At 32.5% G+C, this 26,444-nt stretch overlaps 5 protein-coding genes and 1 long non-coding RNA gene across 9 annotated transcripts; 3 read left to right on the top strand and 3 right to left on the bottom strand.

The window, feature by feature from the left end:
- The first annotated feature begins 4,686 nt into the window (after positions 1–4,686).
- Positions 4,687–5,792, top strand: Proc (Proctolin). 2 transcript variants are annotated; one of them, XM_081975291.1, is made up of 3 exons: positions 4,687–4,951; positions 5,011–5,151; positions 5,205–5,792. In XM_081975291.1, exons 2-3 carry the CDS (start codon positions 5,017–5,019, stop codon positions 5,337–5,339), a joined length of 270 nt encoding a protein of 89 aa, XP_081831417.1. In that variant the 5' UTR covers positions 4,687–4,951; positions 5,011–5,016; the 3' UTR covers positions 5,340–5,792. The 2 variants fall into 2 exon arrangements, with proteins under 2 accessions (XP_081831417.1, XP_081831416.1); XM_081975290.1 differs by having other exon boundaries at positions 4,694–4,958.
- Positions 5,793–6,828: 1,036 nt separating this feature from the next.
- On the top strand, positions 6,829–12,399 carry LOC145726192 (uncharacterized). 2 transcript variants are annotated; one of them, XM_081975180.1, is made up of 9 exons: positions 6,829–7,042; positions 7,112–7,249; positions 7,306–7,619; positions 7,675–7,826; positions 9,425–9,560; positions 9,622–9,966; positions 10,029–10,188; positions 11,792–12,089; positions 12,154–12,399. In XM_081975180.1, the coding sequence occupies exons 1-9, from the start codon at positions 6,905–6,907 to the stop codon at positions 12,339–12,341; spliced, it is 1,869 nt and encodes a 622-aa protein (XP_081831306.1). In that variant the 5' UTR covers positions 6,829–6,904; the 3' UTR covers positions 12,342–12,399. The 2 variants fall into 2 exon arrangements, with proteins under 2 accessions (XP_081831306.1, XP_081831305.1); XM_081975179.1 differs by having other exon boundaries at positions 7,663–7,826.
- A 1,869-nt stretch (positions 12,400–14,268) lies between these two features.
- vib (phosphatidylinositol transfer protein vib) lies at positions 14,269–21,176 on the bottom strand. 2 transcript variants are annotated; one of them, XM_081975193.1, is made up of 7 exons: positions 21,046–21,176; positions 20,674–20,704; positions 18,465–18,728; positions 18,319–18,396; positions 17,439–17,669; positions 15,017–15,075; positions 14,269–14,960 (listed from the first exon to the last, which is right to left on the bottom strand). In XM_081975193.1, the coding sequence occupies exons 1-7, from the start codon at positions 21,060–21,062 to the stop codon at positions 14,822–14,824; spliced, it is 819 nt and encodes a 272-aa protein (XP_081831319.1). In that variant the 5' UTR covers positions 21,063–21,176; the 3' UTR covers positions 14,269–14,821. The 2 variants fall into 2 exon arrangements, with proteins under 2 accessions (XP_081831319.1, XP_081831320.1); XM_081975194.1 differs by lacking the exon at positions 18,319–18,396 and adding an exon at positions 18,135–18,212.
- A 228-nt stretch (positions 21,177–21,404) lies between these two features.
- On the top strand, positions 21,405–22,308 carry LOC145726209 (uncharacterized). Its single transcript, XR_014177536.1, has 3 exons — positions 21,405–21,747; positions 21,804–21,939; positions 22,217–22,308. It is a non-coding gene; the product is annotated as an uncharacterized LOC145726209 (long non-coding RNA).
- A 734-nt stretch (positions 22,309–23,042) lies between these two features.
- Positions 23,043–24,201, bottom strand: LOC145726203 (uncharacterized). The gene has a single exon (XM_081975195.1). It carries the CDS (start codon positions 23,980–23,982, stop codon positions 23,182–23,184), a length of 801 nt encoding a protein of 266 aa, XP_081831321.1. The 5' UTR covers positions 23,983–24,201; the 3' UTR covers positions 23,043–23,181.
- A 722-nt stretch (positions 24,202–24,923) lies between these two features.
- On the bottom strand, positions 24,924–26,426 carry LOC145726204 (uncharacterized). The gene has a single exon (XM_081975196.1). The coding sequence runs from the start codon at positions 25,844–25,846 to the stop codon at positions 25,064–25,066; it is 783 nt and encodes a 260-aa protein (XP_081831322.1). The 5' UTR covers positions 25,847–26,426; the 3' UTR covers positions 24,924–25,063.
- Positions 26,427–26,444: the final 18 nt, after the last annotated feature.

The following is a 26,444-nucleotide window of genomic DNA, read 5'->3' as shown; positions in this document are numbered from 1 at the left end:
GTTGATAGATCAGAGTGACTGAAAACGTTCCGAAAAACTGGATTTTGGTGGATTAATGATCTTTTGGACCGCGATGGTAGTGATCTTTTGTTCAAATTGACCTGTGGAGTTTCTAGATCTGTCAATTCTGGTTCACTTTTTCCTGATTTAGGTAAAACCGCATGATAATTTTGATTTTGTGCGTCAGAATTCAACTGTGCACTTGCCACTAATGCACTAAGTCCCTGAATATCGCTGTAAATAGAATCAGACACACTCATGTCATAGTATTTTGAACCTTTCAGTTGATCTAAAAGTAATTCGGGCAATTCTTTTTGATTTGTGCTTAAGTTTAGCTCAGAATCAATGTCATTCGTATCTTCTGCAGTAGTAACTGGCAATAGTTCCTGGGATTCTGAAGGAGAATCAGAATAAGGAAGATTCAAATCTGAACTATTTGAGTTATCACCAGTAGTAGTGATTTTCAACTTAAAATCAGCAACCTTTAAACTATTCTGGTCTCCAATTTCCTTACTGTTCTTTAGAAAATTGTGTCCGTCAGACAAGATTATCTTGTAGCTGGTGTCAGACGAATCTGTTCCTAGTTTTACTTTTGAATTCATCTTCTGGAACGGTTTTTTTTCTCTTTAAATTGGAGCTTGTCATGATATCAAGTTGAAGTTCGACGTTATCAACAATTTTTCTTAACTGACGCACTTTATTCAGTATAACCTGAAGCTTATTCAGTACTTTTTTCTTGTTTTTCAAGTCCGTCAAAGGCTTTATTTGATCCTCAATGGTTCCACTGTTTGTCGTCGAGGGTACTTTTGCTTCAGAATTTGGCCAATAAGATGCTAGATCAACTGGAGACTGATTTGCAATGGGTTTTAAGGGTAACACTACACCATTGTATAGTAGAAAATGCCGACGTGAATTGACCATGTCATCCATTGAAGTGACGCTTCTTGGTGTACGGTGAATGTTGAAGAATTCGAATACCTTGGATTTTGGTGAAATCTGACCATCAGAAAATGGAATGTTTTGAGCATCAGCTGTTTTAGAAATGTTCTTTCCGTTGGTGATGATTTCCGTTTGTTGACTTGGTAAATTGGTATTTCTGCCAGTTGGCAGTGAAGTGGATAAATCGAAGACAAAAATCCAAATCAGGCCCAACAGGAATATCTACAATAAAACCAAAAACAATTAATACTGAAAAATATAGTAATATATAAATAACTAAGGCAGCAAAATTGTTGACAAATTACAAAGCAAAACAATAATTATGAGGGACGATTTTGTTGAAAGCACGAGAGGATCAAAATATTTTTTTTTGAATGTTTGTCCAAAAAATTTTAATCAACTCAGTTTTAACAATAAATAACTCAGTTATTCGACGTTTTAGGTAAAAATGCTATACAGGGTGGTTAAAAGAGAATTTCAAGGGCTACAAATTGGTATATTGAACCGCCCTATAATTGTCAAAATAACCGAGATATTGACAATACAATGGAGTAGATTACAGGGTGGTTCAATGAATTTTTAACATCCTTGTAACTTGTTTAATTTTCATTTTATAAAAAAAATACCAAATATGAATCTTGTAGATATTTGCATATATTTTATTCCTAGATAATCAGTATACAGGGTGTCCCAAATTTGAGCAAGAAACCACACTTATAATTTTTTTATTCGATTTTTGGAATCTGTATCAAATTCTAGGCCTACTTGATGTAAAGTGATTGTATCGATATTCAATTGTTTTTGCTCTAGCAGCGTTACTTGACCACCCTCCTCGAAAACAGAAATTCCCAATTTGAGCCAAATTTTGGTGCACTTTTGCAGAAAATCGTCTATAACTCGCTTATTTGAAGCACTCTGTATAAAACCACCGTATAACAAAAGAAAGCTAATGAACGGGGCTATCACGTGACTCCGAGCGGGCACGGCTAAGTTACCCTGTTTAGCCGCTAGAGGGCGTTAAATTTGACTCTCGTTTTTTGCAGTTTTTCCCCAATATCTCAGGAACGTTTCAGGTTAGAGGTGATGCTCCTCCTGATGGGATGCAACTTTTACCTTTTATACACTTTTCTGGTACCATGCACTGTTTTACCTTGAAAAATTAAAAACTAGAATTGTCAAGAATTTTCACTTTCTGATTTTTTTCAGAACATTTTTTATGTTCAAAATTAACTTCAACTGCTTAAATAATTTCAGGTTAATAGTACAAAAATGACGTAAAGTGTCATTTGTCAAAATGTGATTTTGCATGGGTGCCACGCCCTAAAGTGTCAAAATTGACATTACTTCAAGGTCATCTCCGAAACGGTGCCAGTTAGAGCAAATAGGACGTCAGATTTGTGTTCCCCAGGTTCAAATTAGTTAAAAAATTCACTTTGATCAAGGAAAATTTAAAATGGACGCCGTTTGTATAGTAGGCCCAAAAAATCCATAATTTAGATTAAAATTTCGTGCACTTTTCCAGAAAATCGTCCATAACTCGCTTATTTGAAACACCCTGTATAAAACCACCGGATAACAAAAGAAAGCTAATGAACGGGGCTATCACGTGACGTTGAGCGGGCACGGCTAAGTTGCCCGGTTTAACCGCTAGAAGGCGTCAATGTTGACTCTCGTTTTTTGCAGTTTTTGCTCAATATCTCAGGAACGTTTCAGGTTAGGGGTGTGAAGTTTTACCACAAATGCACCTCGATGGGATGCAACTTTTACCTTTTATACACTTTTTTGGTAACACGCACCGTTTGACTTAAAAAATTAAAAACTAGAAAAAATTAAAAACTAAAGAACAAAAACTAAAAAATTGATTGAAGGTATACAAGGTTTTCCAAATGAAAATAATCTCGGCGACAGATTGAACCCATAGTTTAAACGTGGGGGTAGTACAGAAGGTTCCAGGTACCTTTACTTCAGTAATTGTCCAATTAAGTCTTAAACCTGACTAAATAACCATAAATGAGTAACACCAAATTTTACATACTTATATTTACATTTGTTAAAAGCTATTAGTAAGTCTTCTTTTCTTAAATATTTTAGAATAGTGAGAGTTTACTTTTAATAATTATTATATGTTAATGCCATTTAAGCCAGATATTTGTTAGCTAAAATAACAACAGGGACAAGAACGTAATCGAAAATCAAGTTTAGTAGAACAGCAAAAAGTGTAAAATAAGATCTGCTTGAATCGCTTGAATTAAAAAAAAAAACATTATTGTAAATGTTTTTGGATTTTGTTGCAAAACTTAGTACTTAAATACGAAAATATTAAAAAATATTTAATAAAGACTTGTCGAATACATTTAAAAGCCAAACAAACTTGATAGTTGATTTTAATATTGAACTTACTTTTCTGCTGCACATTTTAAACACACGAGCACTAGTTAAACTTTTACACTAAAATTGTGTTAAATCGTTCTGCTAGATTTAAAAAAGTGTTGCTCTTTCCCGGGAAGAAATTTCTGAAAGACTGACAAGTTCCATAACACTGAAGATCTTTTTGTACTACTCGAGCAGGTACGAGCGGTACTTACTTGCATACCCTTGTCCGTTCAATACGATACCTTAATTTGGCCCTAAGTAGGGCCGAAACGGATTCCAAAAAGGTAAAAGTTCAGTTCAGACGTTTCGAAACCATAAAACTCTGGCGCGACTTTATGATTTGGCGCGACTAGATTTGCATTTATTTCCGGTAGACAAATTTTGGTTGTCTGCAGCTAAATGGTTCCAAAGACTATACCATCATTAGTTGTTAATAAAACAGATTTAAGAAACTGAATCTAAATATTAGCGTAGAAAGTGTTTGAAAACTTGAGTCATTCTTAAAGAAAACCTTTGTACCAGCAGTCTGAAAACAGCAAAAAATGCAAAAGGTGAAGATGCAAGAATTTTTTATCTTTCTTGATGAAAGAGATGTTCTGTAAAACTGTAATAGACAGCTACTGCAATATTGTTAAACTGTTGAAGTGAAATATCAATTGAAATAAAATAGCCCTTTAAACAATTTTAATTTAAACGAATTTGCTGATTGCAAAAGAATCGAGAGTCCTAAAAACAGGTGTTTTTAATATTTTAGGTAAAGTTTTAGCGCAAAACCAAAGACAACAAAATAAACAATAGTTGTAAGTATATTACACTTTGGTGCTAGAGTCTTTATGTATGAAATGGAGAATTATTTTTACGATATCAAAAAATGGTTTGTATATCAGAAAATTATTCTTGATACATAAAACGTATACCAAATTTTAAAATATTTCCAATGGTATTCCACTGATTTCAGTGGTTTAATTATTTTTAAACTTAACAAGCATCACGTGGCACTATTCATTTACTGAATTCTATTTTAGATAAAAATATTCTTGTTGCTCGAATAATTATATGACTGAATAGCAAACAAACAACCATTAATCAACCCTAAACGACTACTAAAAATACGACAAGAAAAGAGTGTGGCGTTACAATGTTAGTAAAATGGACGCCAGAGCGTCGAGACGCGATGCCGCCGACGCATTACGTCATGGGGAGGAACGTTTTGCGAGAAAACTTCTGTGAATTATTTTTGTTGACCTTGTTCTATTATCTACACTGTGAACACGGTTTTTACTGTTTTAAAATTTTGATAACCAAACCACAGGAAAGGTGAAATAATGGATGTTTGCTAGAGCTTCTATAATACATTTGTAGCAGCCACCAACAGAGAAAATCACCACTCAAAATAATTTCTTTGACGTAATAATAGTGGAAAATTTGGTCACCCTGTAAAACGACAACCGCAATCCACTGTTTTATCAGTGTAGTTCTCCCATTTTCCACTTCCTTCCCCTATGTCCTTCCCCTAAAAAAGCTCCCCAACTGGACTGCCCACGCTATTCAAAGGCTTTAAAACCATTATTCCTGCACCAAAATTGGTCAGTTAGCATTTGCCAGTTTGAAGATAAGAACTTAACTGTGGTTTAATAAAGTAAGGGGTAAGTAGATTTTAATCAGTAATTACTGAAGAATAATTTTAATTTCGCGTAGACAACAATGTCGACAACATTAGCACTAGTCTCCGCTTTTATGATGGTATTCTTGGCGACGTTTCATGGCACCGAAGCCAGATACCTGCCTACAAGATCGAATGGCGACAGAATAGATAAGCTTAGAGAGCTTTTGAAAGATGTAAGTAGGCAAACGTAGTTAATCAATACAATGTTAAAAATCTTGTTTATTAGATGCTGGAAACAGAAATAGAAAATAGCGATTCTGTTGGTCAAATTCGTCGATGGGAACCAGACAGTAAGTTCTTTGTGAAAAGGGATATTAGTTATAGCAGTGATGAGTTAAATCAAAGAGCAACTGTTAAGTAGAAACTATCTTAAATGTTTTAATATTAAGACGACATCGAGCAATTCCAAAGGACCCAATTTTACTATCCGTAACAATTAACAGTATAAGTATGTTGACAATAATTTTATTCAGTCTAAAAAAAGCAATACAATGTAAAAATTCTGAAAATTTTTATTGCTGTTGTTCAGTCTCCAAAGGCAATTTCTTAGTGTCTAGACTCTAAAACTAACCATTTTGTCGGTATTGGGATAGATACAACTAAACAAAGCATTTTCATATTACTATAAGCACTCTCTAGACTAGACACTGAACAAATGGCTGAGAGGCAAAAAAATGTTATAAATATTTTAAGGAAGAAGTTTTTAAAATACTTTTAGTCTTAATTAGGTGGATAGGTGATTCAAATGTGTCTTAAAACATCTGTAATTGTAATTTACCAATTTTTATCGTAAAATTAAAAAGTATGGTGCAGAGTTCTTGACGTTTCATTTTTTCTATGTTTAAGCCCACAATTAAATTTTTTAATGAGATTTTTTTTTTTTTTTTTTAATTCTTCATTTACCTTTAGTTGCTAAAAACAATAATTTTGATTTGAAAGGAGGTAGTATTGTTTGACTCTGATTGAACTGTTCTTAATTCCTTATTAATCCTTAATCACTTTCTATAGTTTGGTCAGGGAGGTTTTCTGAAGCTTTAGTATCATAAAACCTATTTGCCGCGCTTTACTATAGTACCAGCAAAAGTTTAATAAAATTGTTTAAATAAATTAAATAATCTTTTATATAAATTATTAAATTTGTTTTGTTGTTGATTATGTTTAGGGGTGTAGAAAACTAACCCTTAGTAAAGGCGCCACTTTCCAGTTTTAGTTTAGTTGCCTTGGTGTAGAAGGCTGGACCAACGCCGTTGTGTGTCCTCCAGGCGAGGCGCCCTTTAATAGAGCCTTTATTAGCAGATGCAATGTAGTGGTCAAATTAACACCTTTGATGAATTTTTGAAACTTTACCGTCTCTAAAGCGAACGTATGCCAATTCCAGCACAAGCGAACAAAGCATAAAGTATGACAGACTTTAAAAACTAAATATAACAGTTGATTAGTATTAAAACAAAAATGTTATGCAGTAAAAGTGTTCAAACTAATTCAAAAATCGACAGTCCACACACTTCATTCTAAATCGATTTACTTCTAGATACACTAAACCAACATTTATTATAATAGTGCAGCAATACCATTTTAGTACATACATAGGTTTTGTCTGTCCTCCAGCTAGTCAAACAAACCAGCTGATTCATTCGTTTTTAGTGGTTTTATGCTCCACGGAGGTAGCACGACCGAATGTGACGTCACAATGACGTAATTTGACAGTTGGTTAAATTATGGTTTTGCCGAATTACGTCATCGTGACGTCACATTCGGTCTACTCGCTTCATAGGGCTTGAAAACGAATGCTGCCAATGTTTTGACAATAAACAATCGACATTGACATATTTACATATTTTTATTTACCTTTAGGTTATACTATTCCTCCTCCCAGTCCTCATTTCAAAGTTCCTTATTTTTAAGTTTATATTTAAGTAGAATTAAATGATGGATTCATCGCTCCAATACCCACCAAACATTCAGTTTCAGTGTTTTGCTTGTTTGGGAAATGTACAAGCAGCAGAAAATATTGCCGTCAATAAAGTTAACCAGGAACTTTTCTGGAAAACCTTTAAATTGGAGGTTAGACATTGCCCACGTCTACACGGTTTGTTTTTACTTGGACTCAACCACATTTACATCGTATTTTAGATAAAAATTTATGATGAGTGTCCTCTGTTTTTGTGTGTCCTGTGTAAAAACAAGCTCCATATAGCCAGCGACTTTCTGGCTCAGGTTACAACCTCTCTGCAATATTTAGAGAAATATCGAAAATCACAAGTTGAGCTGGTATTAAGTAACAATTTCAAACTACTTGGCTTAATAAAAAACATGTTTTTTGTTAGATAAGCGTTAAAGAAGAAGCAAAAGTGCCAACAAAACAGGGCCCAGATTTTGAACAGTTGGAAAATGAACACAAGTTTGATCCAGGCAGTAGTTCAGACTCAGATAATGAGCCTTTGGCCAAATTTGCGCCCAAAAGAACATGCAAAAAACGGAATCTTTTTAATCCAAAACTGGAAAAAATTTCCTTGCCTATTGTAGAAGAGGCAATCAATGAGTATCGGGAAAAGTGCAAAGAGAATGCCAACTGCATTCTATGTGAATTTAAAGGTTTAAATATTAGAAATTTATCTTGTCATATGCTTTTTAAGCACAAGTAAGAGTTTGAATTAAAGTTGCCTTTCCATAATTAAAAAAAGGAATTTTTTTAGAGAGAAACGAAGTAATTGGTGTTTGAGATGTAACTTAATGGTTGATGATTTAGAAAGTCACAAAAAGACTCATAATAATCGTCTATGGTGTAAGTTTTGTGAGAAAGGTGTTACTAGATGTCATTATATGGAACATTTAAAGAATCATGCAGGTTAGTGCAAATTTAGTTCCAAATTTGTTCACAAGATTCTTGACAAATGGTGAATGAAAGTTTATCTTAAACCTATTTTATATAATAAATGTAAATAGAGATGGAAACTGTACAGTGTGATTTATTGAAGGTGTACAACTATTTTGGATTGGTAATTTTGCGTCACAGCTGCGTAATTTTTGACAGCTGTCAGGTGAAGTAAAAAACATATCAAAGTGTCTGTTATTGTCACAACTGTTAAATTTACCTCCATGGAGATATAAATACAGATTGCAATGCGATTTATCAAAGAAATACAATTAATCTGCGTGTTCTAGTTGTATGTTAGTGCTGAATGAGTTTTGACAGGTGTCAGGTGGCTAACTATAAGCCTGTCATTAAATGTTAAAGTGGACCATGTTTTTCCAATGACACAAATTACGACGTTGCCAAAATGAGCATGGCAATGTTGATTTAAATGTAATTTTCAAGCTTTTCTTTTCAATTATGTCAAAACCTGAAAGTATTTAAGCAGTTTAGGTAAATTTTAAAAATAAAAAATTTTCTGAAAAAAATCAGAAGATCATCACAACCTTGAAAATTCTTGACAATTCTAGTTTTTAATTTTCAAGGTCAAACGGTACATGGTACTAAAAAAGTGTATAGAAGGTAAAAGTTGCATCCCATTTAGATGCATTTGCGGTAAACATTTCAGATCTCTTACCTGAAACGTTTCTGAGATATTGAGCAAAAATTGCAAAAAACGAGAATCAACTTTGATGCCCTCTAGCGGCTAAACGAGACAACTTAGCTGTGCCCACTCAACTTCACGTGATAGCTCCATTCATTAGCTTTCTTTTGTTATAGGGTGTGTTTATACAGGGTGTTTCAAATAAGACAATTTTCTGAAAAAGTGCACCAAAATTTTGCTCAAATTGGGAATTTCTGCTTTCGAGGAGGGTGGTCAAAGTAAGGCTGTTAGAGCAAAAACAATTGAATATCGATACAAACATTTTACATCAAGTAGGCGGAGAATTTGACATAGATTCTAAAAATCGAAGTTTGGTTTCAAATTTGGGACACCCTGTATACTGATGGATTATCTAGGAATAAAGTATATGCAAATATCTACAAGATTCATATTTGGTATTTGTTTATAAAATAAAAATTAAACAAGTTACAAGGATGTTAAAAATTTATTGAATCACCCTGTAAACTACTCCATTGTATTGACAATAACTCGTTATTTTGACAATTATAGGTTGGTTCAATATAGCAATTTGTAGCCCTTGAAATTTTGCTTTTGGTTGTGAATGTCAAGTTTATTTTTCCTATCAAGGAAAATTTTTATTTAAGCATGAAGTAATTTTCTGGTTAATTTATAAAAATTGAAATTTTCCTACTCGAAAATTACGGCTTTAACATTTCTCATACCGCCGCTAGGTGGCGTCAAAATCTTGTAAAAGTACCTACTTATATTTTGTCGATTTTCTGAAACTTTTACCTATGATTTGAAAAAATTGATTTTAAGTTGCTTTGCAATGGTTTTTTTTTCATCACATCAATGATTTTGTATGAAAAATATTGAACTTTCCATACCTGTAAAAGGATTGTTGTAGGTGTTGGTTTTTCTTATGAAGAATGTTGCAAACGCTTTATTCCACAAAAGTCTTTAGAGGACCATAAACGACAACATAAATGCGAACAGAATTTCCAATGTCACATTTGCCACAAAACGTTCAAATTACTGAAAAAGTGAGAGAAATACTTTCAGTGCAACCTTTAAAGATTGTAAAGTCTTTCAATATAATTTCAGTTTAGACGACCACGTTCTCACTCACGGTCGATATCAGTGTGAAATTTGCGAGAAGAAATTTGAAATTCCTGAACTACTTACTTCTCATTTCTGTTCTGGTAAACCTTTGAAAAATAGGCATCATTTCTCAACCAAAGAGGATGATAACACTGAACTAGATCCATTACTGTTGCAAGCTTTAGAAGAGGATTTCAATTTGGATGATACCACAGAGTATGACTCCAAACATGATCCTCGATATTTTTATTCTACTGGTGTTAGTATGGCCGATATTAAAATGGAAGACCCAATGGTAAAAAGTGAAATTGAAAGTTTGACTTGCCACTTTTGCCAGCGGACTTATAAGTGAGTAGTTGATCGAAAAAAGTAAAATTTTTGCTTTATAAGTTTACGGTGGTGTTGAACAGGACGGCTTACAAGCTGCAGAAGCACATTGAAGCCCATATGGGAATTTTCAGTGCCAAATGCAAATACTGTGATAAAGGTTTTTCAAGTAAAGCTGATTTGACTAATCACGAACGGGTGCACACTAAAGAGAAACCGTTTATTTGTAGTAGTTGTGGAAAGGTGATTTTTCCATGGTTCATTATACAGGGTGGTCCAGTTTTAAATGTCAATAATTCATCCAATCCATAGCCAATTAAAAAATAAGTTGACATGCATTATGTCATTTTCCTGAAAAGTGCTTCCTAAGTAGCGTAGATACAGGAAGATGGTTTTGGAAGATTTTTCAAAAATTACAGTTTCTTTTAATTTCATTGTTCACCTTGAAAAAGAAATTATCTCTTATAAAATTCTGATTTGAAACTTCCGACTCAAAACTAACCCAACCCAACTTAAAAATTGTCTTGGAAACGGAAAATTTACTTAAGAAGCTTCAAAATTATATTGCAGCCAGTTTTCGTAGTTTCCAGACCAACTGAGAGACTTTAGTTTTAAAAATTGACTTAGAAAAGATAAAAATTTATTTCAGAAGCTTAAAAATTGCGTTTGTAACCAGTTTTCATGCAAATCGGGAGACTTTAATATTGAAAATTGACTTGTAGACATAAAAAACTACTTTTTCTAGAATTTTTGACTACAAATCCGTACATTTTAACCTTATAAATTTATTTGAACACCAAAAAGTGACTCTGAACTAATGAAATGTGACATCAGAAGCTTAAAATTTGCATTTGAAGTAAGTTTTTATAATTTGAAGACAAATTTCAATATTTTAGTCTTGAAAATAGTCTTAGATACAGGACATTGACATTAGATTCATGAAAATTGTCTTGAAAACTAACTTTTAGTGCTTCAAAACTGCTTTCAGCTGGGAAAATCGAGTTTCAAGACTATCTTCACCAAGTTATTGACATAGCAAACTTAAAAAACAATTTTTACATTTTTCATAGACTTAAAATGGCATTCCAAGCTTTGTCACTATTAAATTCGAGTATTTCTTAAAAATCTAGTTTTTAGTGCTATAAGCTGTTTTCAGTGCGTCAAATCGAGTTTCAAGACTATCTTTACTAAGTTTTTGACTTATCAGGCCCAAAAGCCAGTTTGTACACTGTCCATAGTCTTGAAAAAGTGCAATAAATTGTAGCATCTCTAAGAAATTCAGACTGTTTTTAGTGCTTTTTAAGACTGACAAATCGAGTTTACCAAAAGTCAAGTTGCTTCAGTAATGAAAATAAAATATTTTGGTACCAAATGCTACGATATTAGTCTTGAGAACTAATTTTTAGAAATGAAATAGGATTTTGGGACTCTTTTTAGTCCTAGTAAAGTCAGTTCTAGTCCTAAAAGTCAACTTTTAGATTATTTTTGGTAGTAAAAAATGAGTTTCATGCACAATACAATCTTTGTCTTGATTTCCAGACTGTTATAAACAAACTGTTCTTAAAATCCAGTTTCAGACACTAGACCAGGATGGCAGAAAACAAATTATAAGACTATTCCTAGTAGGAAATAGCAAGTTTTTAGACTATTCGAAACAAATTTGGACTCTCACAAGTCGATGTTTTAAATTGAAATTTTAAGAACTGTATCTTCCTTAGGAAACGTTTTTCAGAAAAATGACAATGCTCAGTCAAGTTATTTTTTGATTGGCTATCGAATGGTGAATTATTGACACTTAACCCTGGACCACCCTGTATAAAAATGTTGGATAACTTCTACTTTACAGGGGTTCGTCAGCGGAGCAACCTTAAGAATTCACATGAAACAACATACCGGAAAGCCAGAGGAATGCGAACTTTGCCAAAAGAGATTTTGCAGAAAATCTGAACTGAAACTACATTTACAAAAACATAGGGGAGAACGACCATTTTTGTGCACTGATTGCGGCAAATCTTTTGCACAGAAAAGCCACCTAACCTGCCATTTAACAATGCATAGCGAAGAGCGACCTTACTCTTGCGTTCTGTGCGAAAAAACTTTTAAAAAGAAAGAATTGCTCAAACACCACATGAAACTTCACGGAGGCAAGTATTTTTTTTATTTCAGTTGATTGGCTGAATTATCTAAATATTGTGTTGGAATTCACAGAGAAAAACTTCAAATGCACTGTGTGCTTTTACGAATGCCACAAAAAATATAGACTGCAGCAACACATGAAAATGCATGAAGGTAAATCGGGTTTGAAACTATTTCCATGTCAGTTGTGCAATCGAAATTTTAGTAGTGTCTCGTTGTTAAATGTACACATGGGCAACGCCCACAATGTGGTTGTGTAGTTTTAAAGTCCAAATTTTAATATATTGTTTAAATAAAAATATTTTTTATTACATACCATATGCGCAGGGGCTTTTGTTATTATTGTCTTCAACCGACCTGTCCACACAGCCACAAGATAACAAAGAAAATCTTAAGAACCAATCTAAGACAGAAGTGAATTTCAATATCACGTCACAGTTAATGTCGTCACTGCCACTTTTGCGACAGGGAGTAGTACTCTGTATATATCTCAATCGATCTGGGGGCCTAATTCTTGAAAGCAGGGAACGGAAATCTCAGGAGGAGTGTTGATAGAATGTGACAGAAGAAGCTGACAATAACGGATTCCTGTCACATTCTACAGGTCTTTCTTTTGATAACTCTCTTCCCTTGTTTGAAGAATGCGCACCCTGTTCATGAGACCGAGAAACTATTTCTAATGTCAATGTGGTTTTCATGTGCATTATTCAACATTTTGTGATCAACCTTTAAAACTTGAATATACTGTAGCAAGTTTGCTCAGAGCAGTACAGGATTAGTCCGTATAATTAGTTTGCAAAGCAAAGTTAAAGTAAAAAATGACAAAATTCTGAGTTAATCGTAGATAAAATGTTAAAATAAAGTCTTCACAAGCTGTCTAAACATACGGATCAACTCTGTACATATTAGTCATAATTGTATAAGAATCAATTATACAACAAAAACACAAATTAGAATAATTAGGTTAAAGGACGAAGAAAAAAACTACGTTATCAATTGGTTGAAGGAAAAACTGTTATGTTAACATACATCCGCTAGACTAATTTTTATTAACATTTTGTGTACAGTTTTTACATTGTCACATTGTCCTATCTAAAAATTATTTGTTCAAGTACAAGTTAAATTATGCAATAATTACAATATTAGTACCAATTAGTCGAAATGAGTACATTATTAAAAGCCATGGAAAAATTATACTAGTCACAATCCAGAAGTACAATTGTCTTGAATTCGACCTACATTTAATTCAGTCGTATTACTATTAAACTTTTTTCCTATAATTTGACAATTACGACAGAAAAATAATGTAGTCTAGCCACCGTTTAGAAGTCCGCTAAAAATTTGAGGGAATAGTATAATAGAATTATGGTACTGGAATATAGATTTCCTAAAGGGTAATTCAGAAAAAAATAGTTTTGTAGATGTTCAAATTGCCTTATTTTCAATTGTGTGTACCTACCTTTCAAGAAAATCATATGTATTGACGATTCATAACTCCTATATACTCCTAAGTTAATGTATAATAACTCAGTAATTTTTGAAAACAGTCATAATTTGACTTTGTTTATAATTTTTTCTTTGTCGTACCTCAAAGTTTACAATTGAACGTTACACGCCATTATAATTCAGGTACCCATTTTTATTCACATTACTTGTAGACATCTAAACATTGTATTTTTACCAATTTTGGCAAAAACTTACTTTTTGACTTCCTGTGAGTTGTAAGAATTTGACTTTACCCACTATGTTTATCGGACTAATAATTTATTTATTTATAGCATTAGTATCGTAATGTTTTCTATATCTGACTGTGTTAGTACTGACACAAATTAGGTATACATGCTTGCCGAAGAAATTCAAATTTTTAAAATATATTATTGTAACGCATTATATATTTATTTAAGTCAATAAATTGATTTTTGACTTACACGCTAAATTATCTTACATTTCGACAATTAATAATAATTAGTTTTATTATTTATTGGAACACTTTCTGTTATTTAATTATTTAAGAAGAACAACTATCCAATCAAATTCACTTTTTAACTATGTATTTATAATAAATTCTAATCGTTATATAGCTATATATCCGTTTCTATTATTTGGCGATTGTAGAATACAATAAAACTATCCCGTTAGATACGGACGAAAAGTAATGAAAAATATGGCAATAAATAAAACAAAAAATTGTTAGAAAATGAAAACAAATTTATTGAGATAAAATATAAAACTTTCACAATAATAAGCAACTCTGGATGGCAACGAAAGAGCAAATTTTTCATTAATTTTCGTTTCTGGCAACAACTCGCAGGCTGAAGCTTGTCTCCTACAAAACCACACATTTTGGTAACTTACACAATATTGTATACTCTAAATCACCACGTATAAATTAGAAAAAAACCAATATAAATGCATTTACATCCCCCACATGTTTTTGAACATATTTATACAATAATTAGAAGTTTTAATGGCAGAACAATAAAACCGGCAACAAAATGTAACAAAACAGAATAAAATCAGACGGTTCAACACGGAGTTTCGGCTCCGTCTCAAAATAATTTGACTTAAAAGTACTTTTGACGCAGGAGGTCGGTTTTTGCTTCTCCTTCCCTACCCACCACATTTTTCTCTAAACTATAAATATGAGTTTTTTTTTTGGTAGAATCAACACTGGTTTGTAAATTTAGTCGTTAATTATTAACTATAACCGCGAGTTATTAATTTAAAAAAAAAAAGAAATTTAATCTGACTCCGCCTTCATGCCGCGCGCTTGTCCAGTTTTCCGTAGCGCTTCGAGCTCTTCTTTAGTCTTTTCCTCGATCCGCCGGATGTCGTCCATTGTTAGACCGTACCAGCGGTCCATCCAACAAAATACCTGCCTAAGATTTAAACCATTTTTTTAGATACAACATTTACAAACCAGCTCAAATATTACCTATGAAAATTGGTGAACAACCGCCTTTCACTTTTTTGAATAAAGCTTTCCACTCGCGTCTGAAAACAGTAATATTAATTTGAATTAACTCTTGTGAACGTTGTTAACCTAAAAATTAGTGGTGTTCGGTTATTACTTGCTAGACCAATCAGACTTAAATTTGACAATTGTCACGTGACACTTCATGGTGTACGATTAGGGCAGTAACGTGATAACTACTAGAGTCCGGATTTCTAGAAATTTTGCTTTTTGTAAATACTAAAAACAACCAACCTCAAATGAGCAAAATCTCAACCAGCAAATGATTTTGTTGGTGCTTTTTTTGCTGTTTTCTTCGTTTTGTGCTTATTTACTGCTATTTTTGTATGGTTTAACTAGTTTTTTACAAAACAAGCTTTTCAAGTTTTTAAAAATAAACTAAACTAATAACTGCTTTGACAAAAAATTGCTATATTGAGATATTGAAGGCTTCTGAACGACAAAAACATGTTGCAAAATGAATAAGTATCAATTTACAAATCTAAACTGACCAAAAAGTTTCCAAATACTCCTGAAGTAGTCTAAAAAAATGTTAAAACATTCCAAAACACTATAAAACCTCTAAGATGCCTTACAAACAGTCTAAAAGCTTCCAAATGCCTTTCAATTTATCTAGAAGCTCTTAAAAGCTTCTGTATGCTTCTAAAGCAATTTAACAGCTTCCAAAAGTTTCTAAAACCGTCTACAAGGTTTCAAATGTCTTAAAGGCAGTCCAGAACCTTCAAGGCTTTTTAAACTGCCCAAACACCTTCCAAATGCTCCTAAAGTAGTCTAAAAACATTTCAAAACACTACAGTAACTCCAAAATGCAAGTCGAAAGTCTTTCAAAATAGTCTAGAAGCTTCCAAAAGCATTGAGAACAGTCTAAAATATTCCAAATGCTTTTCAAATAGTCTAGAAGCTCCCAGAAGATAAAAAAAACAGTCTAGAAGCTTTTAAAAAAATCTAGAACTGTGTAAGAGTTTCCAAATGCCTCTAAAGCATTCCAGAACCTTCAATATCAAGTAGTTTAAAAAAGTTTTTAGTCTAAAATCTTCTGTATGCTTCTAAAGCAGTTTGAAAGCTTCAAAAAATGTCTAGAAGTTGAACAAAAAATGTTTGCTTCTCTGAAAGAACTTTGTGCTTTTTTGAAGAAAATAATTTTGCTTTTTAAGAGCTTTTTTTCACGATTTTAGTGCTTTTTAATCCGCACTAGTGATAACTGTCAGATTACCGTCTGATTGATGAAAAGAAGATTCACAGGATTTTTTTGACAACATCAGTGATCAACAATATTGTTAGTTATAGGCTGGGCGCTCTTTAATTGAGAACTTTGATGATTTTTAAAAGTTTTGAGAACTTTTTGGTCCATTTAGAATACAATAGGTGAAAAAAAGGGGTTTTTGTTAATTTTCATTATATTCTCTGCTAAATTCGATTCTGATTTTTTATAAGAATTGCATTCTAACCTCACTTGCACTATATTTCCTTCCGGTTTTCTAACCTCCATACAAAACAAGAATTTTAGCTGGTATCAAACTCAAATTTTACTTTCAGAAAAACAAAATTAAAACAATTTTATGAAATACATTTTGGATGAAATATTTTCCAATATCTATTTTCGAATTATTACACTGTCAATAGTATCAAATTATTAATGACCTAATTTCAGTCACTCTTTTTAAGGTTTTGCCTTGTTTTTCAAATTTTAGCAATTTTATATTTACTACTATTTTTTTTATACATTATAGATTTATTATTATTATCGAATGTGTATTGTAGTCCATCCATCTATTGTATACTTTTGTAAATAACATATTTCAGCATGGTTGTCAGATTGTAATAAATGTTTTGCAAGGAGGTTAAGATACATTTTGTTCCTTCCACTTTTCCTCAGTAAACTGAGCTTGAATGTTACTTCCATTGATTTTCTAAACTAAGAAAACTAAACTAAACTCTAAAATGACATGAATTGACATAATTTCAGTAGGATAAGCTATTAATAGTGCTACCACCATCTATTTCATTTATTTACAGCTGTGGGAAAGGAATCTTCCTGTTAGTTTTAATGTCTTGGAATTGTAATGTTTTTGTAACCTTCGATATTGATGACGTAATTTGGCATTTAACAATGTTTCCAAGAGTTAGGCTTAAGTTATACAATGGTGGCTTAAGACTCAGTTTAGCTATTCATGGAGCTGTACCTTCTGAAAGACCCTAATTTAACCTCAAAAAATTTCCATGTTTTTTCACCCATGGAAATTAACAGATTAAACATTCAATCAACAACAAGTAGTTAAAATACGGAAAAAAGTTGAAACATGATGAAAAATACTTCTGAAACGTTTTGCATAAAGTTATAAAAGCCACTATTATACCATCGGACCTGTCAAATAAAACGTACCTGTAAACCAAACCATTTGAATTCGACGGTAACGAGTTTGTAGCACGTCATGACAGGATCGATGGTTTCCTTCCAGTTCGGGCCTTGCAGAGGACCCCGTCCAGTTTTCTGCGACTTGAACTTCGTCGGATCCTCGTCTTCTTTGTAATCGGCTGAGGCCACCGGATCGTTGGCGATATCGATGTGCACCACTTCCCGGCTTTTTAGTTTATCCGGTGAAAGCTCATGAACCTGGACAGAACAGACATTTTCTGCCACGAATCAAATTAATACAAATCCTGCTACACAAAAATTCAAGGAATACAGTCAACCACACTTTGTTTACAATTTTAGTTATATTACGACACTACATTAGTAAATAGTGTATTACGAAACGCACTGTATATCGCAATAATTTTCATGATATTCAAGTCTAAAACAGGATCTGTATTTCTTCATTCTTTAGAAATGAAGAAAAATGGTGTTCTTAGCAGACAAAACTCTCTTTTTAGGTGAGATTTGCCACTTCTATTGGATTCAGAAGATATACTATTTATTCATGCACCTGCACCCTACATTGCTATATTCTAATAAAGCTTGTTTTAATAATGATTTGCCCATTAACAGTGGTAGTTTCTACAAATTAGCATGGAATGAAACTAGTGTTGATACTAACAACAGAACAGACAGAAAACGCAAAAGGTTTCCCAAACTTACATTGTCCTGCTTTCCAGTATCTGGTACATGCAAGCTCTCAATACAAATGACAAAGTTCTCTTTCATGTAACCTGGATTCTGTTAGAGCCCGGCACCAAAATTATACAACAGATTCCCACACACACCCGGCCCAGACAGGTCGACACATAAAAAAGAAAAAAACCCAAGATAAAATTACACTTACATTGTCTTGATATCCTTTGTCAGGCGCATGCAACGTTTCTATTACTAACTTAAATTTTTCTTTCATATAACCTGGATTCTGTAAAAATCAGATGTAACTTTTGACCTGCAAATTAAATAATGTTAAGTTGTTATCGGTATACTCACCGTAATGACGGTTCGACAGTACGGATAGGCGTTCCAGGCTTCCTCGTGAATTTCCAAGCTGCCTTTTGGAGCGAGTAATCGGATGAATGATGGCACTTTGCTGGCCAAATGGTAGATTTTGTATGTGTACTGTCCCGAGTTGTATTTACCCCCCAGAAGTGGGTAGTTGGTAAATGGTTCATTTTTAAGCACCTCAATACCTTCTCCACCTCCTGTGTTGTCTTTAGAAGCTTCTGCTACACTGAAGAGCTGAGCAACTTGGTACTATAATAATAAAATTACAGCAAATTAGCTGATATAGTTCTAATTGAAAAAGTTCTTGAGTAACTAAAATATTTCTCTGTGAAGCCAACCTTTGTCAATGTTACTTGTTTTTAAAACTTTAGTTGTTTTCTCAATTCACTTTCAAAACAAACACCAAAGATTATGGCCTAGATATGTATAAAGTATGAAGATAATTAAACAAAATAGGACATCCCTATATAAATATAAACTTGCTAATATTATACATTAATATAGGCAATAAACTGGTGTAAAGATTAGTAATTGTCGAGATAATGCGTTTTAGATACATTACATTTTATATTACTTGATTATTGATATGTATTCCACCTTATGAGAAAATAATTTTGGAAGCAGAAAAAAAAGAAACAAAAAAGATCTAAAAATAACCAGAAAGTTGACTAATTGAAGAAATTTGAATTATTAATTGAGAGGTAAACTATTTATTGATTATTACAAGTAATGACAAACTTTCAGGGACAAGTAAGAGTTCTATTAAAGTCTAGTAAAAATACAGGGTGTTTCCTATAAAAATATTATCTTAAATGCACTCATACTATACACCTACCATTGTTTAAGCAAAAAAAGTAGGTCACTGTGTTTTAAACATATTTTTGTTACTACAAGAGTAATGGTTTAGCATAAAACAACAGGTTTTAAAACCAGATTGTACCTCAAATATTAACAGTAATTAGAAAAGACAAGCCTAGTTTTTTAGCAATCATATTTACCACTACTTAAACAAACATTGACTCACCTAAAAGGTAAATTGCTTTGTGATGGGCCTTTTAGCTATTGATCCTAATTAAAATTAACAAAAACACCTCAAAGTGCAGGTTTTTAAAATGAAAAAGGTATCTTCCTACAGAACAGTTAATGTAGGCTTTAATTGCTTATATGTCACAGTTTTTATTACCTACTTCCTGTAAAAAGCCATGTTTTTGCAGCTCAACTTATTATTTGTCTAATGTAATTAAAACAAACATTTCTATGTGTCCATAAAAATAAAGTTAGTTTAGAAATTTACTTTAATAGCTCACAAGGTGTAGGTTTCTCCCATTGGATTTTTGGTCTAGATTATTGTAGTTTTAGGAAAAATTTAAAATTGTAGCTGTGGGTTTCAGTATGACTAACCAAACTATAATAAATATAATTAAGAATCAAATCTTTGTCCAAATAATAGCTAGGCAAATATAATTAGATTTCTAGATAAAACAAACAAATATTTTTTTTCTTATTATCTCTTACTTATTATGGGCCCTTTATTTTATGGTACAGATTTAGGGCACAAAGTGGAACATCTTTTTATTTAATCATTTATTCCATTGGTGTTATGTTAATAGCAAAAATCTTCAAATACAAAAAAAATATATATTGAATAAATGTGCATTGATTACACTTTCTAAAAGGCAATGTTTAATAAGTTTTCACACAAAACCTATAAAACTTAGAGATGATGTGTATTTATTTATTCAAGTATTTATGTTACCAGGATTATTGGATTATATGGATATTTTAATTGCAGAGAATGAAGTTATTAATATGTCTAGAAGGTTGCCTTGTAGAATTAATGTTCACTTAGATCCAAATAGGTAAGAGTGTGTATTAATAATTGCTTAACTAAAACACCACACCACTTAATTAGAATAGTATAGCTTGAGAATAGTGTAGTTTAGTCTCGAGTTTAGTACTTTTTTCATCCTTCAATTATCTACTACACTGGTACTTAACATAATAAATACTATTTTCTTAATGGAGGTAATTTAGGTTTAATTAAACTTGTTGGCAAGTCAAACTTTTTTGTTCACTGGGACTTAAGTAGTAATTTAGGGTGCAAAGGTCTAGGTAACAGACCACATTAGAGTTATATTTTTAAATCTATTAATATAAGGGGTGTATTTAATAATTATCAAATAATTTTACTTACCTCTTCCACAGTGAGGGGCAGAGTGACACGACTGAAAAAAATAAAATTATAACAATTACGTCAAGCTTCATCAATGTGGACAAGTGCAAATTGAAAACTGGTCAATGTAACCATTCAAGGTCTAGGAAAAAAAAGGGCCACCAAAAATCGATTGACGAGCTTAAAATCGTGTCAGATTGATAGCGTGGACCAATTGTTAATCATTTAAGATAGGAAAACCGTGGAGATAAGCCAGAAATCCGCGGAAAATCGGAATTTCTCGACAGGACATCTCTGGAAATCCAGCTTTGTCGGCGTCCGATTTTCCCGTGAAAACTAACTGATTTCGACGTCTACTACATTATCCGCTAAACAAGCAACAAATATACTCACTATTCTTTAATTAACATATTGGTTTCAATTAATATTTAATTATTACCATACAATAAAGGGGTTTAAAACCGAACTAAACTAGTTAATGAATCACTCTCTAGACTTGTGAATAGCGAACTGAAGTTGAAAGCTGAAACGCCACTGCGCAAACTCGCTGACGCATGATGTGACGTTGACGTTTAGTTTTCATACGACATAAAATTGAAGTTTTAAGAATCTGTCATAGTCAGCTGGTTGATAATATGTGGAGGACATACAAATTTCGTTTAACACTCATTTATTTTAAGTTGTTTAAATTTTTTTTTATTAAATATTAGTAATTACAGTCATAAAAGTAAACCAGGATACTTTGTTGCCTTTTACGCTACCATATAATGTCCATTTTTCTAGACATTTTAGCAATCTACAAACAAAAGCATTTTTTCATAAAATCGGGCAAAAAAGTACACTTTTTTTTTTAATTTCTCATTACATATTATATCCTGTTCCTGTTATACATATAATGAATAACCTACATAATTATTATATAGAAAAACACAACAGGAAATGTATGTGAAAATTGTAAAAACACCTCTGTGATAACAATATAGAAAATGAATGAATTTAATAAAATGCTATACGAACAATATGGTTATTATTTTTTAAACCATGACTTTATTAAAAAGTGTCCTTATCTGTTCCTTGATGCTGTTTTGCATTATGGTACTTGTTGGTTATAACAAAAAAATTAATTGAAAATTAAAATTTTCAATTTTTAGGGGAGTAGTTACGTCAACCCTTTGAATGGAATTTTACCACCTAAACAAATATCCAATGGTAAAATGATCCAAGATAAAGACAATACTATGCCCGGATGTTATAGCAGAGGAAGAATGCGGTATCCAATATACTATGGTATGTTTTATTATGTAAATTGTCATCAATATCAAATTATGTAAAATAGTCCAGTTCATGAAAAGTGCTTCCATTACCTAAAGATGTTGTTTATGATTTTTTTTTAATATTATATCAACTAAACTCTTTCTGATTGATTTTCGAATTTCTTCGCTTTATAAACAATAAAATAGTAATGTTTTCATGAAACTAAATGGTTTCACATTAATTAAATGACCAGCGTGTTTAGAATTAGCTTTACCAAAAACTAATAATTTTCTATTACACTCTTTTTAAGTTCCACCCACCACATCAACAACAACTGTCGCCGAATAATTAAACGTGTAAAGGGCCCCTGTTTGGAATTGAATAAAACATTTGAAATACCTACCAAAAGTGTGTTATTGTATTTTTCTACTCCTACAGGGATGGTTAGTACAAATATGATGTCAATACGTTGAAAATATACTTTTTTAATGAAAAGATACTCTGAATTATATAAATTGCAAAACAGGACTTTCCATTTGGTCGTAGGTAAAGTATAGTACGTCACACCTGCTCTAAGGCATTTTACACACGATATGGAAAAAGTAATTCCATGAGTTCTCCTATCGTGCGTAAAATGCTTCTTACAGCACTAGTTACGAAATATACTTTTAATCACCATCAATAATTAAGTATTTGTTCAAACTGTTCATAGGTCCCTATACATAATAAGAGTGTCTTGCATCAGATTATAGATGCCAAGAGGAACCATCAAATATTTTACAAGGTAAACAAACTTATTTGATAAGTAATTTCAAAAGCATACTTTCTATTTTCTTTAAAGAAAACATAAAAAGTATGATCAATGATATAGAGTGCAGATTTATTTACCAGAACACTTTGATAGTAAATGAAAGCAAATAGACTGGAAAAACCTAAAAAAATTCTGGTGGTTTACTTGGTTTGTAGGCAAGTTTTCAGAAGATGATTATAGATGAATATTTATATAATTAGCAGTGATTATAATAAATGCCTGCACTTTATTGGAACTTAGTTTAATTCAATACACATGGGTGTCTAACATTATCCGATTCCAGAGTTTGAGTACTCTTCAGAACAAACAAATCAAAAGTCTACTCTTATATTACAAAAACTGATTATTTATTTATTTTTGAAAAAGGTTACAAATACATGCAAAAGTAAAAAAAAATTAAACAAACATGGAAAACTATAGCCCTTATACATTTGCCAGGATATTCTTCTTACGAAACCGGCTCATCAGATAAGGGGATTCCACACTATTCCAGCTTCAAAGTATACTAAGAAATCAACGTTTTTCCGGATGCTTTTTACCACATCACCTCCCTCAATCTTCTTTAACAATATGCGCTCAGCAGACACTAAACCTACATGTTTCACCCCATCCAATAAATCCTTGCAGACTTCCAACTTGATGTTGTGTTCAAACACTTCTCCCAGCTCTTCAACTTCATCTCGGACTAGCACAAACTGTCCCAAAATCCAGAGATAATAGTCTTTACCAGATTTCATGGTCCGAACCAGGTTAACCAACATAATTTCACTGTTTTCGTGATCTTTGAAATGGTCCAGTATTTGGTCAATTTTTCCGCTCCATTGACACCCATCTACAGGGCATTCTCTTTTTGGTTGCAATTCGCAGCTAAATTCGTGTTCTTTCAAATTGACACTTCCAAATATCTTTTTGCAACCATTCCATCGACATTCAAATTTAATTTCACGCCAGAATAGACGTTCCTTAACTAATTCTTTCAATATGGGTTCCCCTTTTATACAGGTACAGTCGAATCCTTTGAGATTAACGCTGTACTGGAAGCAGTTGGAACAGTAACAATGCTCGTAACTTGCACACCTATACCAATTATAATATAAATTATAATTGGCGACGTAATAACCACAATGGTAGCAGGTGGGATGTAACTTGTGTTGATCAATGTAGAGAAAACTTTCGTCTGTTTCGTCCAACTTTACTGAAGGGTATTTAGTCTTAACCTCCTGGTCCAAATAGATTTTATTGTTGGGTAGTAACTGTTCCACCATTTTGGTACCGATCACAGATAATTTCCAACTTATTGTTTTCAACGTTTTAAACGGAAAATTTGTTGTTATCTCCCAGTTTAAGATACAGGCGACACAAAGACAAGAAGAAAATCTTAAAGTAGCACTCTTAAAAGTCTAAAGTTACTAATTTTGGTGATTTCGGTTTCGAGTTTCGACCGCATTCGTTATCACCAATGCTGAATGCATAAAAAAAATGTAAACACATAGCACGAAAAAGCAAAAAGGAAAAACGACCATTTTTGATTGAATTGAACAAAGGTTCTCAAGTTCTGTTGGTAGAAACAAAACAGGGTCGAAAGGTAAACAATAAACAAGGGGAATAAACACATTAATACAAGAATTATTGTGTGTACCCCTCTATATTGTAAAGTTTTGGCAAAACAGCAAAAAATTGCAATATTTACACAAAAATGACTGATGGTGGTGTGACTCCAGAAAGTGTCCCCACAACATGCAGTTGAAAAAGAGATAAACGATAAGCCCATATCAGTCATCAGTATGTGAACTGACCAATATCCTAATTTAAAGATTCACCACAATTTCTAATGTGTCCAGTTGTCAATTTGAGCCTTATTTCACAAAACAATAATTCATACAGGAAATAAAAGAGGAATGAAATTGTAAAATGAAGAAACTATTCAGCAATCAGCAACCATAATATTACTATCAATTTGATTAAAATGGACGACTAATCTGGATATCTGTTGGAAATTTATTTGAAAACAACCCTAAATCATTTGTGTATAATTCCCTGATAATTCCAAAAAAATATTATAGTGACCACGTACACATCAAATGTAAAACTCGATCCGATTATAATGACTTTGATTCAATCCTGTCTTTTTCGTATTGTGTCGATTAGATTATTTAATCTGATCCAATTTTTTATTAAATTACAAAAAAAAAACTAAAGTCAACCATTATTACAAAAAATAAATGATTTATTATACTTTCAAGAAATGTTACAAAAGTTTTAAAAATATACACCCTCTACATTTCTCAGGATATTTTTCCTAGAAAAACCGATCTCTTCTCGCTTGGTAAATCTTCTTTACGTCAATTATTTAGAGTCTTCAAAGTACACATACAAAATAACGTTTTTCCGGATGCTTTTTACCGCATCATCTCCCTCAATCTTCTTTAACAACGTGTGGTTAACAGACACTAAACCTACAGGCTTTACCCCTTCCAGCAAATCCTTGCAGACTTCCAACTTGATGTTGTGTTCAAACACTTCTCCCAGCTCTTCCACTTCATATCGGACTAGCACAAATTTCCCCAAAATCCAGAGATAGTAGTCTTTACCCGATTCCATTTTCAGAATCACGTTACGCAATATAATTTTACTGTTTTCGTGATCTTTGAAATGGTCCAGTATTTGGTCGATTCTTCCGCTCCATTGACACCCATCAACCGGGCATTCTCTTTTTGGTTGCGCTTCGCAGCTGATTTCGTGTTTTTTCAAATTGGAACCACCAAATATCTTTTTGCAACCGTCCCATCGACATTCAAATTTAATTTTTCCGCACAGTAGATGTTCGATAGTTCTGCACTCGTCTAAGATGGGTTCCCCTTTGGTACAGGTATGGTTAAAGCGTTTGAGGCTGTAGTCGAAGCAGTAGTAACAGTAAAAATGCTCGTAACTTGCACATCTATGCCAAAAGTATTTGTTACCATAACTGAGATTGTGATCACCACAATGGTAGCAGGTAGGACGTAACTTCTTGTGTTGTCTAAAGTTGAGAAAACTTTCGTCTTTTTCGTCTAACTTCACTGAAGGGTATTCCTCCTTAATCTCCTCATCCAGATAGATTTTATTTTTGGGTAGTAACTGTTCAACCATTTTCGTACCGATCACAATTAATTTCCAACTAATTGTTTCAATGACCGAATAAACGAAAATGGTATTTATTGTTATCTCCCATCTTAAGATATGAAACTTTTACGTCAATAGGCAGGTATTACTATTAAGTTTTTTCAGTATATAATATAAAGTAGGTATCAAAATCAATTAATTTCATAATCTTTATTGTGATTTGCGTCATTGATGAAGGTTTGATGTAATTATTTTATCTTTAGCATCCGAAAGTGATACTTTTAAGCCGGGTTAAGTATGTGTTATTATATCTGTTTCTATTAATATATGAATTTGATTTGATGAAAAGGCCTTTTAGGGAATATAATAAGGTTCTAAAGGCTCGAATAAGCACGAGAGCCTTTGGTCCGATGGGTAGGTTTTTGCCTGATCAACATTATATAATATAAATTTCTCGAAATTTTAAGCATTTGGACAGATAAAAAAATGCGCATTTCTTTCATCATAAAAATTAATGTAGTTTAAATGCGATGCTGTGCGGTCTATGCCGCATTAGTTTTTCCGCTCTATGTCAGGAACAGACTAAATGTGATGAATTTGACAGTAAGTTCAATTATGATTTTTT

This window comes from Ips typographus, linkage group LG3 (genome assembly GCF_016097725.1).
Source record: "Ips typographus isolate SLU linkage group LG3, UJ_Ityp_2.0, whole genome shotgun sequence".
Lineage (NCBI taxonomy): Eukaryota > Metazoa > Arthropoda > Insecta > Coleoptera > Curculionidae > Ips > Ips typographus.
Note: the sequence above shows the minus strand (reverse complement) of the source record. Positions and strands in the feature narration are given on the sequence as shown.

What these genes read in the sequence shown, in the direction of transcription:
- Proc (XM_081975291.1), top strand. Translation starts at nt 5,017, where the DNA reads ATGTCGACAACATTAGCACTAGTCTCCGCTTTTATGATGGTATTCTTG. An exon ending in TTAGAGAGCTTTTGAAAGAT is followed by an intron (nt 5,152 to 5,204) that starts GTAAGTAGGCAA and finishes CTTGTTTATTAG; the next exon opens with ATGCTGGAAACAGAAATAGA.
- LOC145726192 (XM_081975179.1), top strand. Translation starts at nt 6,905, where the DNA reads ATGATGGATTCATCGCTCCAATACCCACCAAACATTCAGTTTCAGTGT. An exon ending in TTTTGCCAGCGGACTTATAA is followed by an intron (nt 9,967 to 10,028) that starts GTGAGTAGTTGA and finishes GGTGTTGAACAG; the next exon opens with GACGGCTTACAAGCTGCAGA. An exon ending in TTTGTAGTAGTTGTGGAAAG is followed by an intron (nt 10,189 to 11,791) that starts GTGATTTTTCCA and finishes TCTACTTTACAG; the next exon opens with GGGTTCGTCAGCGGAGCAAC.
- vib (XM_081975193.1), bottom strand. An exon ending in ACTGTCGAACCGTCATTACG is followed by an intron (nt 18,397 to 18,464) that starts GTGAGTATACCG and finishes TGATTTTTACAG; the next exon opens with AATCCAGGTTATATGAAAGA. An exon ending in TCAAATGGTTTGGTTTACAG is followed by an intron (nt 15,076 to 17,438) that starts GTACGTTTTATT and finishes TACTGTTTTCAG; the next exon opens with ACGCGAGTGGAAAGCTTTAT.
- LOC145726203 (XM_081975195.1), bottom strand. Translation starts at nt 23,982, where the DNA reads ATGGTGGAACAGTTACTACCCAACAATAAAATCTATTTGGACCAGGAG.
- LOC145726204 (XM_081975196.1), bottom strand. Translation starts at nt 25,846, where the DNA reads ATGGTTGAACAGTTACTACCCAAAAATAAAATCTATCTGGATGAGGAG.